Source organism: Pseudophryne corroboree, chromosome 6 (assembly GCF_028390025.1).
Source record: "Pseudophryne corroboree isolate aPseCor3 chromosome 6, aPseCor3.hap2, whole genome shotgun sequence".
In the NCBI taxonomy this organism is placed as follows: domain Eukaryota; kingdom Metazoa; phylum Chordata; class Amphibia; order Anura; family Myobatrachidae; genus Pseudophryne; species Pseudophryne corroboree.
Genome location: NC_086449.1, coordinates 68079657 through 68097250, shown reverse-complemented (window position 1 = coordinate 68097250; position 17594 = coordinate 68079657). Strand labels below are relative to the sequence as shown.

General features: G+C 48.3%; 1 protein-coding gene across 3 annotated transcripts in view; it reads left to right on the top strand.

Moving 5' to 3' along the window:
- LOC134936162 (gastrula zinc finger protein XlCGF17.1-like) overlaps nucleotides 1-16568 on the top strand; it is a 30786-nt gene extending 14218 nt beyond the window's left edge. For all 3 annotated transcript variants that reach the window (XM_063931090.1, XM_063931088.1, XM_063931089.1), the window contains exon 2: nucleotides 14510-16568. In XM_063931090.1, coding sequence (XP_063787160.1) covers nucleotides 14645-15592 — 948 coding nt within the window. In that variant the 5' untranslated portion in view covers nucleotides 14510-14644 and the 3' untranslated portion in view covers nucleotides 15593-16568. The remainder of the gene's footprint in view (nucleotides 1-14509) is intronic.
- Nucleotides 16569-17594: the final 1026 nt, after the last annotated feature.

The following is a 17594-nucleotide window of genomic DNA, read 5'->3' as shown; positions in this document are numbered from 1 at the left end:
GCCCGAACGAGAAAGGTGCAGGCTAGGTGGCTCTCCTGAGCTGCTTAGAATAAAAGTGTATTTTAGGTTTTTTATTTTCAGTGAGTCCTGCTGGCAACAGGCTCACTGCATCGTGGGACTAAGGGGAGAAGAAACGGACTCACCTGCGTGCAGAGTGGATTGGGCTTCTTAGGCTACTGGACATTAGCTCCAGAGGGACGATCACAGGTTCAGCCTGGATGGGTCCCGGAGCCGCGCCGCCGGCCCCCTTACAGAGCCAGAAGAGCGAAGAGGTCCGGTGAAATCGGCGGCAGAAGACGATCCTGTCTTCAGACTAAGGTAGCACACAGCACCGCAGCTGTGCGCCATTGCTCTCGGCACACTTCACACTCCGGTCACTGAGGGTGCAGGGCGCTGGGGGGGAGCGCCCTGAGACGCAATATAACAGATAATACCTTAGGTTGGCAAAAGAAAACATCACATATAGCTCTTGGGCTATATGGATGTATTTTAACCCCTGCCATTTTTACAGAAAAGAGCGGGAGATAAGGACGTCGTGAAGGGGCGGAGCCTATCTCCTCAGCACACAAGCGCCATTTTCCCTCACAGCTCCGCTGGAAGGACAGCTCCCTGACTCTCCCCTGCAGACTTGCTACAGAATCAGGGTAAAAAAGAGAAGGGGGGGCACTATTGGCAGCTAAAAATTATATAAACAGCAGCTATAAGGGAATAACACTTATATAAGGTTATCCCTGTATATATATATATATATAGCGCTTGGTGTGTGCTGGCAGACTCTCCCTCTGTCTCTCCAAAGGGCTTGTGGGGTCCTGTCCTCTATCAGAGCATTCCCGGTGTGTGTGCTGTGTGTCGGTACGTGTGTGTCGACATGTATGAGGAGGAAAATGATGTGGAGGCGGAGCAATTGCCTGGGTTAGTGATGTCACCCCCTAGGGTGTCGACACCTGACTGGATGATCGTATTTAAAGAATTAAGTGATAATGTCAGCACTTTGCAAAGAACGGTTGATGACATGAGACAGCCGGCAAATCAATTAGTGCTTGTCCAGGCGTCTCAGACACCGTCAGGGGCCCTAAAACGCCCGTTACCTCAGTGGGTCGACACAGACCCAGACACAGATACTGAGTCTAGTGTCGACGGTGAGGAGACAAACGTAATGTCCAGTAGGGCCACACGTTACATGATCACGGCAATGAAGGAGGCATTGAACATTTCTGACACTACAAGTACCACAAAGAAGGGTATTATGTGGGGTGTGAAAAAAACTACCAATAGTTTTCCCTGAGTCAGATGAGTTAAAAGAGGTTTGTGATAAAGCGTGGGTTTCCCCCGACAAAAAACTGCTAATTTCTAAAAAATTATTGGCACTATATCCTTTCCCGTCAGAGGTTAGGACGCGTTGGGAAACACCCCCTGGGGTAGATAAGGCGCTCACACGTTTATCTAAACAAGTAGCGTTACCGTCTCCTGATACGGCCACCCTCAAGGAACCAGCAGATAGAAGGCTGGAAAATATTCTTAAAAGTATATACACACATACTGGTGTTATACTGCGACCAGCAATCGCTTCAGCCTGGATGTGCAGTGCTGGAGTCGCGTGGTCGGATTCCCTGACTGAAAATATTGATACCCTGGATAGGGACAATATACTGTTAACTATAGAGCATTTGAAGGATGCATTACTATATATGCGTGATGCACAGAGGGATATTTGCACCCTGGCATCAAGAGTAAGTGCTATGTCCATTTCTGCCAGAAGAGCGTTATGGACGCGACAGTGGTCAGGCGATGCGGATTCCAAACGACATATGGAAGTATTGCCGTATAAAGGGGAGGAGTTATTTGGGGCTGGTCTATCGGACCTGGTGGCCACGGCAACGGCTGGAAAATCCACCTTTTTACCCCAGGTCACTTCACATCAGCAGAAAAAGACACCGTCTTTTCAAACTCAGTCCTTTCGTTCCCATAAGTACAAGCGAGCTAAAGGCCATTCCTTCCTGCCCCGGGGCAGAGGAAGGGGAAAAAGACTGCACCATGCAGCCGCTTCCCAGGAGCAGAAGCCCTCCCCTGCTTCTGCCAAGTCTTCAGCATGACGCTGGGGCTTTACAAGCAGACTCAGACATGGTGGGGGCCCGTCTCAAGAATTTCAACGCGCAGTGGGCTCACTCGCAAGTGGACCCCTGGATTCTACAGGTAGTATCGCAGGGGTACAAACTGGAATTCGAGGCGTTTCCCCCTCGCCGGTTCCTGAAGTCTGCTCTACCAAAGTCTCCCTCCGACAGGGAGGCAGTTTTGGAAGCCATTCACAAGCTGTATTCCCAGCAGGTGATAATCAAGGTACCCCTCCTACAACAGGGAAAGGGGTATTATTCCACGCTGTTTGTGGTACCGAAGCCGGACGGCTCGGTGAGACCAATTTTAAATCTGAAATCCTTGAACACTTACATAAAGAGGTTCAAATTCAAGATGGAATCACTCAGAGCGGTGATAGCAAACCTGGAAGAAGGGGACTATATGGTGTCTCTGGACATCAAGGATGCTTATCTCCACGTCCCAATCTACCCGTCTCACCAAGGGTACCTCAGGTTTGTAGTACAAAACTGTCATTATCAGTTTCAGACGCTGCCGTTTGGGTTGTCCACGGCACCTCGGGTCTTTACCAAGGTAATGGCCGAAATGATGATTCTTCTTCGAAGAAAAGGCATCTTAATTATCCCTTACTTGGACGATCTCCTGATAAGGGCAAGGTCCAGGGAACAGTTAGAAGTCGGAGTAGCACTATCTCAGGTAGTGTTACGTCAGCACGGGTGGATCCTAAATATTCCAAAATCGCAGCTGATTCCTACGACACGTCTACTGTTCCTAGGAATGATTCTGGACACAGTCCAGAAAAAGGTGTTTCTCCCGGAGGAGAAGGCCAGGGAGTTATCAGAGCTAGTCAGGAACCTCCTAAAACCAGGCCAGGTGTCAGTGCACGAGGGTCCTGGGAAAAATGGTGGCTTCTTACGAAGCGATTCCATTCGGAAGATTACATGCAAGAACTTTTCAGTGGGATCTACTGGACAAATGGTCCGGATCGCATCTTCAGATGCATCAGCGGATAACCCTGTCGCCAAGGACAAGGGTGTCTCTTCTGTGGTGGCTGCAGAGTGCTCATCTACTAGAGGGCCGCAGATTTGGCATTCAGGATTGGATCCTGGTGACCACGGATGCAAGCCTGAGAGGCTGGGGAGCAGTCACACAGGGAAGAAATTTCCAGGGCTTGTGGTCAAGCATGGAAGCATCTCTTCATATAAACATTCTGGAACTAAGGGCCATTTACAATGCCCTAAGTCAAGCGAAACCCCTGCTTCAGGGTCAGGCGGTATTGATCCAATCGGACAACATCACGTCAGTCGCCCACGTAAACGGACAGGGCGGCACGAGAAGCAGGAGGGCAATGGCAGAAGCTGCAAGGATTCTTCGCTGGGCGGAAAATCATGTGATAGCACTGTCAGCAGTCTTCATTCCGGGAGTGGACAACTGGGAAGCAGACTTCCTCAGCAGACACGACCTCCACCCGGGAGAGTGGGGACTTCACCCAGAAGTCTTCCACCTGATAGTAAACCGTTGGGAAGAACCAAAGGTGGACATGATGGCGTCCCGTCTAAACAAAAAACTAGACAGATATTGCGCCAGGTCAAGGGACCCTCAGGCAATAGCGGTGGACGCCCTGGTAACGCCGTGGGTGTACCAGTCAGTGTATGTGTTCCCTCCTCTGCCTCTCATACCAAAGGTACTGAGAATCATAAGAAGGAGAGGAGTAAGAACTATACTCGTGGCTCCGGATTGGCCAAGAAGGACTTGGTACCCGGAACTTCAAGAGATGCTCACGGACGAACCGTGGCCTCTCCCTCTGAGAAAGGACCTGCTCCAGCAGGGGCCTTGTCTGTTCCAAGACTTACCGCGGCTGCGTTTGACGGCATGGCGGTTGAACGCCGGATCCTGAGGGAAAAAGGCATTCCAGATGAAGTCATCCCTACCCTGGTCAAGGCCAGGAAGGACGTAACCGCAAAACATTATCACCGCATTTGGCGAAAATATGTTGCGTGGTGTGAGGCCAAGAAGGCCCCTACAGAGGAATTTCAACTGGGTCGTTTCCTCCATTTCCTGCAAACAGGACTATCTATGGGCCTAAAATTAGGGTCCATTAAGGTTCAAATTTCGGCCCTGTCGATTTTCTTCCAGAAAGAACTGGCTTCAATGCCTGAAGTTCAGACATTTGTAAAAGGGGTACTGCATATACAGCCTCCTTTTGTGCCTCCAGTGGCACCTTGGGATCTCAATGTTGTGTTGAGTTTTCTAAAGTCACATTGGTTTGAACCACTCACCACTGTGGACTTTAAATATCTCACATGGAAGGTGACGATGCTGTTAGCCCTGGCTTCAGCCAGGCATGTGTCAGAATTGGCGGCTTTATCATATAAAAGTCCTTACTTAATTTTTCATTCTGACAGGGCAGAATTGAGGACTCGTCCTCAATTTCTACCTAAGGTGGTTTCTGCATTTCACATGAACCAACCTATTGTGGTACCTGCGGCTACTAGGGACTTGGAGGACTCCAAGTTGCTTGACGTTGTCAGGGCCCTGAAAATATATGTTTCCAGGACGGCTGGAGTCAGAAAATCTGACTCGCTGTTTATCCTGTATGCACCCAACAAGCTGGGTGCTCCTGCTTCTAAGCAGACGATTGCTCGTTGGATTTGTAGTACAATTCAGCTTGCACATTCTGTGGCAGGCCTGCCACAGCCAAAATCGGTAAAAGCCCATTCCACAAGGAAAGTGGGCTCATCTTGGGCGGCTGCCCGAGGGGTCTCGGCTTTACAATTTTGCCGAGCAGCTACTTGGTCAGGGGCAAACACGTTTGCAAAATTCTACAAATTTGATACCCTGGCTGAGGAGGACCTGGAGTTCTCTCATTCGGTGCTGCAGAGTCATCCGCACTCTCCCGCCCGTTTGGGAGCTTTGGTATAATCCCCATGGTCCTTACGGAGTCCCAGCATCCACTAGGACGTCGGAGAAAATAAGATTTTACTTACCGATAAATCTATTTCTCGTAGTCCGTAGTGGATGCTGGGCGCCCATCCCAAGTGCGGATTGTCTGCAATACTTGTATATAGTTATTGTTACAAAAATTCGGGTTATTATTGTTGTGAGCCATCTTTTTAGAGGCTCCTTTTCGTTTTATCATACTGTTAACTGGGTTCAGATCACAAGTTGTACGGTGTGATTGGTGTGGCTGGTATGAGTCTTACCCGGGATTCAATATCCTTCCTTATTATGTACGCTCGTCCGGGCACAGTATCCTAACTGAGGCTTGGAGGAGGGTCATAGGGGGAGGAGCCAGTGCACACCACCTGATCCTAAAGCTTTTATTCTTGTGCCCTGTCTCCTGCGGAGCCGCTATTCCCCATGGTCCTTACGGAGTCCCAGCATCCACTACGGACTACGAGAAATAGATTTATTGGTAAGTAAAATCTTATTTTAATTATCCCGTACTTGGACGATCTCCTAATAAAGGCGAGATCCAGGGAGCAGTTGTTGGTAGGAGTAGCATTATCTCAGGAGGTGCTACACCAGCACGGTTGGATTCTGAATATTCCAAAGTCACAGCTGGTTCCGACGACACGTCTACTGTTCCTGGGTATGATTCTGGACACAGTCCAGAAAAAAGTGTTTCTCCCGGAGGAGAAAGCCAAGGAGCTGTCATCTCTAGTCAGAGACCTCCTGAAACCAAAACAGGTGTCGGTGCATCACTGCACGCGAGTCCTGGGAAAGATGGTGGCTTCTTACGAAGCAATTCCTTTCGGCAGGTTCCATGCCAGAATCTTTCAGTGGGACCTGTTGGACCAATGGTCCGGATCGCATCTTCAGATGCATCGCCTAATAACCCTGTCTCCAAGAACCAGGGTGTCTCTGCTGTGGTGGCTGCAGAGTGCTCATCTCCTAGAGGGCCGCAGATTCGGCATACAGGACTGGGTCCTGGTGACCACGGATGCCAGCCTTCGAGGCTGGGGGGCAGTCACACAGGGAAAAAACTTCCAAGGACTATGGTCGAGTCAGGAGACTTCCCTACACATAAATATTCTGGAACTAAGGGCCATTTACAATGCCCTAAGTCAGGCAAAACCCCTGCTTCTACACCAGCCGGTACTGATCCAGTCAGACAACATCACGCAGTCGCCCATGTAAACCGGCAGGGCGGCACAAGAAGCAGGATGGCAATGGCAGAAGCCACAAGAATTCTCAGATGGGCGGAAAATCACGTACTAGCACTGTCAGCAGTGTTCATTCTGGGAGTGGACAACTGGGAAGCAGACTTTCTCAGCAGGCACGACCTCCACCCGGGAGAGTGGGGACTTCATCCAGAAGTCTTCACACTGATTGTAAATCGTTGGGAACGGCCACAGGTGGACATGATGGCGTCCCGCCAAAACAAAAAATATTGCGCCAGGTCAAGGGACCCTCAGGCGATAGCTGTGGACGCTCTAGTGACACCGTGGGTGTACCAGTCAGTTTATGTGTTCCCTCCTCTGCCTCTCATACCAAAGGTTCTGAGAATAATAAGAAAATGAGGAGTAACAACAATACTCGTGGTTCCGGATTGGCCAAGACGAGCGTGGTATCCGGAACTTCAAGAGATGGTCTCAGAGGACCCATGGCCTCTGCCGCTCAGACAGGACCTGCTGCAGCAGGGGCCCTGTCTGTTCCAAGACTTACCGCGGCTGCGTTTGATGGCATGGCGGTTGAACTCCGGATCCTAGCGGAAAAGGGCATTCCGGAGGAAGTCATTCCTACGTTGATTAAAGCCAGGAAAGATGTAACTGCAAAACATTATCACCGCATATGGCGGAAATATGTTGCTTGGTGTGAGGCCAGAAAGGCCTCAACAGAGGAATTTCAACTAGGTCGATTGCTGCACTTCCTACAGGCAGGAGTGACTATGGGCCTGAAATTAGGCTCCATTAAGGTACAGATCTCGGCTCTGTCGATTTTCTTCCAGAAAGAACTAGCTTCACTAACTGAAGTTCAGACATTTGTAAAAGGAGTGCTGCATATTCAGCCCCCTTTTGTGCCTCCAGTGGCATCTTGGGATCTCAACGTGGTGTTGAGTTTCCTAAAATCACATTGGTTTGAGCTACTAAAAACCGTGGATCTAAAATATCTCACGTGGAAAGTGGTCATGTTATTGGCCTTGGCTTCGGCCAGGCGTGTATCAGAATTGGCGGCTTTGTCATGTAAAAGCCCTTATCTGATTTTCCATATGGATAGGGCAGAATTGAGGACTCGTCCCCAGTTTCTCCCTAAGGTGGTATCAGCCTTTCACTTGAACCAACCTATTGTAGTGCCTGCGGCTACTAGGGACTTGGAGGATTCCAAGTTACTGGACGTAGTCAGGGCCTTGAAAATTTATGTTTCCAGGACGGCTAGAGTCAGGAAAACTGACTCGCTATTTATCCTGTATGCACCCAACAAACTGGGTGCTCCTGCTTCTAAGCAGACTATTTCTCGCTGGATTTGTAGCACAATTCAGCTGGCGCATTCTGCGGCTGGACAGCCGCATCCTAAATCAGTAAAAGCCCATTCCACGAGGAAAGTGGGCTCATCTTGGGCGGCTGCCCGAGGGGTCTCGGCTTTACAACTTTGCCGAGCTGCTACTTGGTCAGGGGCAAACACGTTTGCAAAATTCTACAAATTTGATACCCTGGCTGAGGAGGACCTTGAGTTCTCTCATTCGGTGCTGCAGAGTCATCCGCACTCTCCCGCCCGTTTGGGAGCTTTGGTATAATCCCCATGGTCCTTTCGGAGTTCCCAGCATCCACTAGGACGTTAGAGAAAATAAGATTTTACTCACCGGTAAATCTATTTCTCGTAGTCCGTAGTGGATGCTGGGCGCCCATCCCAAGTGCGGATTGTCTGCAATACTTGTACATAGTTATTGTTAACAAAAGGGTTATTGTTGAGCCATCTGTTGAGAGGCTCAGTGTTTTCATACTGTTAACTGGGTATAGTATCGCGAGTTATACGGTGTGGCTGGTATCAGTCTTACCCGGGATTCAAAATCCTTCCTTATTGTGTCCGCTCTTCCGGGCACAGTATCCTAACTGATGCTTGGAGGAGGGTCATAGTGGGAGGAGCCAGTGCACACCAGGTGACCTAAAGCTTTCTTTAGTTGTGCCCAGTCTCCTGCGGAGCCGCTATTCCCCATGGTCCTTTCGGACTTCCCAGCATCCACTACGGACTACGAGAAATAGATTTACCGGTGAGTAAAATCTTATTTATATATATATATATATATATATATATATATATATATATATATATATATCTCTGTCTCCACCATCCCCCTCTTTCTTTTTATCTTTATCCCTCTCAGACTTTTTTATCTTTCTCACACCACCCCAAAACTTCTTTCCACCCCCTACCACCAATGCCTGTCACTTGCCCGTCACTCTTGTGCATCTCTAACACAGTTGTGGGGCTCAGAGTTCAAGACAACTGTGGTTACATTCCAGTGTGATGACTTCATTTCTCTAACGTTCTAGTGGATGCTGGGGACTCCGTAAGGACCATGGGGAATAGACGGGCTCCGCAGGAGACTGGGCACTCTAAAGAAAAGATTAGGTACTATCTTTTGTGCACTGGCTCCTCCCTCTATGCCCCTCCTCCAGACCTCAGTTAGAATCTGTGCCCGGCCAGAGCAAGAGGCACCTAGTGGGCTCTCCTGAGCCTGCTAGATAAAGAAAGTATTTGTTAGGTTTTTTATTTTCAGTGAGCTTCTGCTGGCAACAGACTCACTGCTACGTGGGACTGAGGGGAGAGAAGCAAACCTACCTAACTGCAGCTAGGTTGCGCTTCTTAGGCTACTGGACACCATTAGCTCCAGAGGGATCGAACACAGGTACCATACCTCGATCGTCCGTTCCCGGAGCCGCGCCTCCGTCCCCCTCGCAGAGCCAGAAGCACTGAAGCCCGGAGAAGACAGAAGACGGCGAAATCGGCGGCATGAAGACTCCTGTCTTCATTAAGGTAGCGCACAGCACCGCAGCTGTGCGCCATTGCTCCCACAGCACACCTTCAAACTCCGGTCACTGTAGGGTGCAGGGCGCTGGGGGGGGCGCCCTGGGCAGGAATTTGCAATACCTTTGGCATAAATATGCATATATACAGTCATAGACTGTATATATACAAAACCCCCCGCCATCTTTACACAGGAGAAGCGGGACAGAAGCCCGCCGCTGAGGGGGCGGGGCCTTCTTCCTCAGCACACCAGCGCCATTACTCCTTCACAGCTCCGCTGGAAGCAGCTCCCCAGACTCTCCCCTGCAGTATCCAGGTACAAGACGGGCAAAAGAGAGGGGGGGCACATAAATTTAGGCGCAAAGAAGCAAATAATCAGCAGCTATTGGGTAAACACAGATTATAGTGTAAATCCCTGGGTTATATAGCGCTGTGGTGTGTGCTGGCATACTCCTTCTCTGTCTCACCAAAAGCCTTAGGGGGGTCCTGTCCTCAGTCAGAGCATTCCCTGTGTGTGTGCGGTGTGTCGGTACGTCAGTGTCGACATGTTTGATGAGGAAGGGTTCGTGGAGGAGGAGCAAGTGCATATGGATGGGGTGTCGACACAGTCTGTGCCGACACCGGATTGGATGGATATGTGGAAGGTGTTAAATGATAATATGAACTCCTTACATAAAAGGTTGGACAAAGCTGAAGCCTTGGGACAGTTAGGGTCTCACCCAGTGCCTGATCCCACAGTGCAGAGGCCCTCAGGGTCTCATAAGCGCCCACTATCCCAGTTAGTCGACACGGAGTCTGACTCCAGTGTCGACGACGATGAAGCTAAATTACAGCCTAAAATGACTAAAGCCATCCGCTACATGATTATAGCAATGAAAGATGTATTGCACATTTCTGAGGAAATTCCTGTCCCTGACAAGAGGATTCATATGTTTGGGGAGAAAAAACAAGAAGTGACTTTCCCCCCTTCACATGAATTATGTGAAAAAGCCTGGGAATCTCCTGAAAGGAAGGTAATAATTCCCAAAAGATTACTTATGGCGTATCCTTTCCCGCCAACGGACAGGTTGCGCTGGGAATCCCCTCCCAGGGTAGACAAGGCGTTAACGCGCTTATCTAAGAAGGTGGCCCTGCCGTTTCAGGATACAGCCGCCCTAAAGGATCCTGCACATAGATAGCAGGAAGCAATCCTGAAGGCTGTGTATACACATTCTGGTACTCTCCTGAGGCCAGCCATTGTTTCAGCATGGATGTGCAGCGCAGTAGCAGCATGGACAGATACTCTGTCGGAGGAGTTAGATACCCTGGACAGAGATACTATCTTGCTGACCCTGGGACATATCAAATACGCTGTTCTATATATGCGGGATGCCCAGAGGGACATATGCTCACTGAGCTCTAGAGTAAGCGCAATGTCCATTTCTGCCAGAAGAGTCTTATGGACTAGGCAATGGACAGGGGATGCTGATTCTAAAAGACATATGGAAGTTTTACCATATAAGGGTGAGGAATTGTTTGGGGACGGTCTCTCGGACCTGGTTTCCACAGCTACAGATGGGAAGACCAAATTCTTGCCGTATGTTTCCTCACAGCCTAAGAAAGCACCGTATTATCAAATGCAGTCCTTTCGTCCCCAAAAGAACAAAAAGGTTAGAGGAGCATCTTTTCTTGCCAGAGGTAAGGGAAAAGGGAAAAAGCTGCATCAGGCAGCCAGTTCCCAGGAGCAAAAGTCCTCCCCGGCCTCCTCTAAATCTGCTGCATGACGCTTGGGCTCCACAGGCGGAGCCAGGAGCGGCGGGGGCGCGTCTCAAGAATTTCAGCCACCAGTGGGTATGTTCACGGGTGGATCCTTGGGCGATACAAATCGTGTCTCAGGGATACAAGCTGGAATTCGAAGAGACGCCCCCTCAACGTTTCCTGAAATCTGCCTTGCCGGCTTCCCCCATGGAGAGGGAAGTAGTGCTGGCGGCAATTCACAAACTATATCTCCAACAGGTGGTGGTAAAGGTTCCCCTACTTCAGCAAGGAAGGGGTTACTATTCCACGTTGTTTGTGGTACCGAAACCGAACGGTTCAGTCAGGCCCATTTTGAATTTAAAGTCCCTGAACATTTACATGAGAAAATTCAAGTTCAAAATGGAATCGCTCAGAGCGGTCATTGCAAGCCTGGAAGAGGGGGATTTCATGGTGTCGCTGGACATCAAGGATGCTTACTTGCATGTCCCCATTTATCCTCCTCATCAGGAGTACCTCAGGTTTGTGGTACAGGACTGTCATTACCAATTCCAGACGTTGCCGTTTGGCCTGTCCACGGCACCGAGAATATTTACCAAAGTGATGGCGGAGATGATGGTACTCCTTCGGAAGTAGGGAGTTACAGTTATCCCATACTTGGACGATCTCCTCATAAAGGCGAGGTCCAGGGAGCAGTTGCTGATCAACGTAGCACGCTCTCAGGACGTGTTGCGACAGCACGGCTGGATCCTGAATATTCCAAAGTCGCAGCTGATTCCTACGACTCGTCTGCCCTTCCTGGGCATGATTCTGGACACAGACCAGAAGAAGGTGTTTCTCCCGGAGGAGAAGGCTCAGAAGCTCGTGACACTGGTCAGAGGTCTCTTAAAACCAAAACAGGTATCGGTGCATCACTGCACGCGAGTATTGGGAAAGATGGTGGCGTCATACGAAGCCATTCCCTTCGGCAGATTCCATGCGAGGATCTTTCAGTGGGATCTGCTGGACAAGTGGTCCGGATCGCATCTTTAGATGCACCGGCTGATCACCCTGTCCCCCAGGGCCAGGGTGTCTTTTCTGTGGTGGCTGCAGAGTTTTCATCTACTCGAGGGTCGCAGATTCGGCATACAGGACTGGGTCCTGGTGACCACGGATGCAAGCCTCCGAGGATGGGGGGCAGTCACTCAGGGAAGAAACTTCCAAGGACTGTGGTCAAGTCAGGAGACTTGTCTGCACATCAATATCCTGGAACTAAGGGCAATATACAACGCCCTGAGTCAAGCGGAGCCTCTGCTCCAAGACCAACCAGTGCTGATCAAGTCAGACAACATCACTGCGGTCGCCCATGTAAACCGCCAGGGTGGCACAAGAAGCATGGTGGCAATGGCGGAAGCCACAAGGATTCTTCGTTGGGCGGAGAATCATGTACAAGCACTGTCAGCAGTGTTCATTCCGGGAGTGGACAACTGGGAAGCAGACTTCCTCAGCAGACACGACCTACACCCGGGAGAGTGGAAACTTCATCAAGAAGTCTTCTCGCAGATTGTAAATCACTGGGAACGGCCACAGGTGGACATGATGGCGTCCCGTCTCAACAAAAAGCTAAAAAGGTATTGCGCCAGGTCAAGGGACCCTCAGGCAATAGCTGTGGACACTGTGGTAACGCCGTGGGTGTTCCAGTCAGTCTATGTGTTTCCTCCTCTACCTCTCATACCCAAGGTGTTGAGAATCGTAAGAAAAAGAGGAGTGAGAACAATACTCATTGTTCCGGATTGGCCAAGAAGAACTTGGTACCCGGAACTGCAAGAGATGCTCTCCGAGGACCCGTGGCCTCTGCCTCTCAGACAGGACCTGTTGCAACAGGGGCCCTGTCTGTTCCAAGACTTACCGCGGCTGCGTTTGACGGCATGGCGGTTGAACGCCGGATCCTAGCAGAAAAGGGCATTCCGGAGGAAGTTATTCCTACGCTAATAAAGGCTAGGAAGGACGTGACTGCAAAGCATTATCACCGGATATGGCGAAAATATGTTGCTTGGTTTGAGGCTAGGAAGGCCCCTACAGAGGAATTCCAGCTTGGGCGATTCCTACACTTCCTGCAGTCAGGTGTGACTATGGGTCTAAAATTAGGGTCCATAAAGGTCCAGATTTCGGCCCTATCCATTTTCTTTCAAAAGGAACTGGCTTCACTGCCTGAGGTTCAGACATTTGTTAAAGGAGTGCTACATATTCAGCCCCCTTTTGTGCCACCTGTGGCACCGTGGGATCTTAACATAGTGTTAGATTTCCTGAAATCCCACTGGTTTGAGCCACTTAAGACAGTGGAGCTCAAATATCTCACTTGGAAAGTGGTCATGGCTTCGGCTAGGCGTGTGTCAGAATTGGCGGCTTTGTCATGTAAAAGCCCCTATCTGATTTTCCATGTAGACAGGGCAGAACTGCGGACCCGTACACAATTTCTGCCAAAGGTGGTGTCATCTTTCCATCTGAACCAACCTATTGTGGTGCCTGCGGTTACTCGGGACTTGGAGGACTCCAAGTTACTGGACGTAGTTCGGGCTTTGAAGATTTATGTTTCTAGAACGGCTGGAGTCAGAAAGACCGACTCGCTGTTTATACTGTATGCACCCGACAAGCTGGGTGCTCCTGCTTCAAAGCAAACCATTGCTCGCTGGATCTGTAACACGATTCAGCAAGCTCATTCTGCGGCAGGATTGCCGCATCCAAAATCAGTAAAAGCCCATTCCACAAGGAAAGTGGGCTCTTCTTGGGCGGCTGCCCGAGGGGTCTCGGCATTACAACTTTGCCGTACAGCTACTTGGTCAGGGTCAAACACTTTTGCAAAGTTCTACAAGTTTGATACACTGGCTAAGGAGGACCTTGAGTTTGCCCATTCGGTGCTGCAGAGTCATCCGCACTCTCCCGCCCGTTTGGGAGCTTTGGTATAATCCCCATGGTCCTTACGGAGTCCCCAGCATCCACTAGGACGTTAGAGAAAATAAGAATTTACTCACCGGTAATTCTATTTCTCGTAGTCCGTAGTGGATGCTGGGCGCCCGTCCCAAGTGCAGACTTTCTGCAATACATGTATATAGTTATTGCATAATAAAGGGTTTTTTGTTATGAGCCATCCGTTCAGTAAGGCTCAGTTTATGTTCATACTGTTAACTGGGTAAGTTTATCACGAGTTGTACGGTGTGATTGGTGTGGCTGGTATGAGTCTTACCCTGGGTTTCAAATCCTTTCCTGGTAATGTCAGCTCTTCCGGGCACAGTTTCCCTAACTGAGGTCTGGAGGAGGTGCATAGAGGGAGGAGCCAGTGCACACCAGATATAGTACCTCATTTTTCTTTAGAGTGCCCAGTCTCCTGCGGAGCCAGTCTATTCCCCATGGCCCTTACGGAGTCCCCAGCATCCACTACGGACTACGAGAAATAGAATTACTGGTGAGTAAATTCTTATTTTTTCTCAGTTGTAGATTGTACTGTATAGAGAGTGTATCTGTTGCAGGAGGATGGAGTACTTTATACTGGAAATGGGATCCCATCAATTTAGACACATCTAAAAACAATGCTCAGTTAATGTGTCATATTTACTATGGTGTATAAACATATATGATGTTCCTTATACAATATAAAATTTCTAACAAAAAAATAGGTTTGCGCTGGTAATCCTCAAGCTTTTAAACGTTAACATACTTTTTTTTTTTTTTTTTGCAGGTGAAAGGGACATTATTTTCTAATCAAGCGAACTAAAGACATCATTTATTGAAGGCTCTGAAAGGTGTACAAAAACTCTTGTCGTTTGGAGCATAGTAGAAACCTATTATAACTAAGTTGTTACTCATCGAAGAAATGAAGAACAAAAGAGAGAAAACACTTCAGTGCTCAGAGTGTGACTTACGCTTTGCAGCTAAAACACATCTTCTCATACATCAGAGGATTCACACGGGAGAGAAACCATATCTGTGCTCTGAGTGTGACAAAACCTTCACACGTAAATCACAGCTTGACATACATCAGATGAGTCACACAGGAGAGCACCCATTTAAATGTTCTGAGTGTAGCAAGTGTTTTTCCCGGAAGTTCAGTCTTGTTACTCATCAGATGGTTCACACAGGAGAGAAACCATTTAAATGCTCTGAGTGTAGCAAGTGTTTTGCTAGAAAAAAAACACTCATTACGCATCAGATGATTCACACAGGAGAGAAACCATTTAAATGCTCTGACTGCAGCAAGAGTTACACCAAAAAGCGACATCTTGTTACACATCAGTGGAGTCACACAGGACAGAAACCATTTACATGTTCTGAATGTAGCAAATGTTTTTCTCAGAAGTCACATCTTGTTAGTCATGAAAGAAGTCACACAGGGGAGAAACCATTTGCATGCTCTGAATGTAGCAAATGTTTTGCTGAGAAGCAACAACTTGTTGTACATCAGAGGACTCACACAGGAGAGAAATCATTTATATGCTCTGAATGCAGCAAGTGTTTTATTGAGAAGTCGCATCTTGTTAGACATCAGATGATTCACACAGGCGAGAAACCATTTAAATGCTCTGAATGCAGTAAGTGTTTTATCAGTAAGCAACAACTTATTAGCCATCGGAGAAGTCACACAAGAGAGAAACCATTTACGTGCTCTGAATGTGGGAAGTGTTTTTCGGAGAGGTCAAATCTTGTTAGACATCAGAGGAGTCACACAGGAGAGAAGCCATTTAAATGTTCGGAGTGCAACAAGTGTTATACCCTTAAAGAGAATCTAGTTAGACATCAGAAGAGTCACACAGGAGAGAAATAATTAACATGTTCTGAATGCAGCAGGTGTTTTACCAAGAAGAAAGCACTTATTACTCACACGAGGAGTCACTGTAATGCTTAGAATGTGGCAAGTGATTCATAAGTTAAATTGTATAATGACAATTGACATAATTCTGAGATGGAAGCACAGCATGAGAAAGCCGGTCACTTTGCACCAGGACAATCCATGTTGCTTTTCAACGGGTGCAAATACATTTGTTATTTTTGCCAAGGAACAAGTAACTGTTTTTTGTTTTGTTTTTTGCTGTACTCTATGCTCTGAATTGCCCCCAATATGCCTTGAAGAAAGGCAATATTTATTTTCTTACAGTAACAGTAGTAGAGGAAAGCTTTCTGTCCAGTAGAGTGTTCCAGCAGCTCCTCTCAGTACTGGGATTCTCTGACTGGCAGAGCTATGATTACTGGTTATTTCTATAGAAACTCTGAATGCTTCTCTGTTTCACCCTATGGGTTATATTTACTAAACAGTTATTCAAAGCTGCCAATTCTTACTGCCTAATCCCTGCTGGATATTAAAGGCCAGTAGTAATATACACAAAATCAGACTTGTTTTGCTTGTATTTCTATTGCTCTTTTAGAATTGGTGGCTTTGAAAAAAGAATATTTAGTAAATATACCCCTACAAGTCTCTTATCTATTCTCTCTTATTCCGCCTTCTTTCCTGAATACCTTTATATTCTAGTATGAGTACTATGTACCTTTTTAGTAAAATTATGTGGGTAAAATCTACTTCGTCTGTATCCTTTAGCTACCAATCAAATAACATTTGTTAGTTTGCTGGTAGTATACAGTAAATAGCTGATATCAGGTTACAGTACATTGTTGATTTTAACTTCATGTTATTAAATAAGGCCCACGGAGGGCACATTGTTTGGTAAGCCTACTAATAAAGTCTCTTCATAATTATTATTTTATTTACTAGCACAGTAAAAGTGTTCATGTCTTGTACATTTTTCCACAGTTAGAAGATAGAACCAGGGGAGTATTCAGGGAGTCGGGTAGTACAGCCAGTCTAACAGCAAATACAAAAACTCTAAAATATCACTTATTTCTCTGACGTCCTAAGTGGATGCTGGGACTCCGTAAGGACCATGGGGAATAGCGGCTCCGCAGGAGACGGGGCACAAAAGTAAAGCTTTAGGATCAGGTGGTGTGCACTGGCTCCTCTCCCTATGACCCTCCTCCAAGCCTCAGTTAGATTTTTGTGCCCGAACGAGAAGGGTGCAGGCTAGGTGGCTCTCCTGAGCTGCTTAGAAGTAAAGTTTAAATAGGTTTTTTATTTTCAGTGAGACCTGCTGGCAACAGGCTCACTGCATCGAGGGACTAAGGGGAGAAGAAGCGAACTCACCTGCGTGCAGAGTGGATTGGGCTTCTTGGCTACTGGACATTAGCTCCAGAGGGACGATCACAGGTACAGCCTGGATGGGTCCCGGAGCCGCGCCGCCGGCCCCCTTACAGATGCTGAAGAGTGAAGAGGTCCAGAAATCGGCGGCAGAAGACGTTCCTGTCTTCATTAAGGTAGCGCACAGCACTGCAGCTGTGCGCCATTGCTCCCAGCACACTTCACACTGCGGTCACTGAGGGTGCAGGGCGCTGGGGGGGGGGGCGCCCTGGGCAGCAATGTAAATACCTCCTATGGCAAAAAATACATCACATATAGCCCCTGGGCTATATGGATGTATTTAACCCCTGCCAGTTTTCCAGATAAAAGCGGGAGAAGAGCCCGCCGAGAAGGAGGCGGGGCCTATCTCCTCAGCACACGGCGCCATTTTCCCACACAGCTCCGCTGGTAGGAAGGCTCCCAGACTTTCCCCTGCACTGCACTACAGAAACAGGGTACAACAGAGAGGGGGGGCACTTATTTGGCTAAAAATATATATAAGCAGCTATAAGGGATAGACACTTATTATAAGGTTGTCCCTATACAGTTTATAGCGCTTTGGTGTGTGCTGGCAAACTCTCCCTCTGTCTCCCCAAAGGGC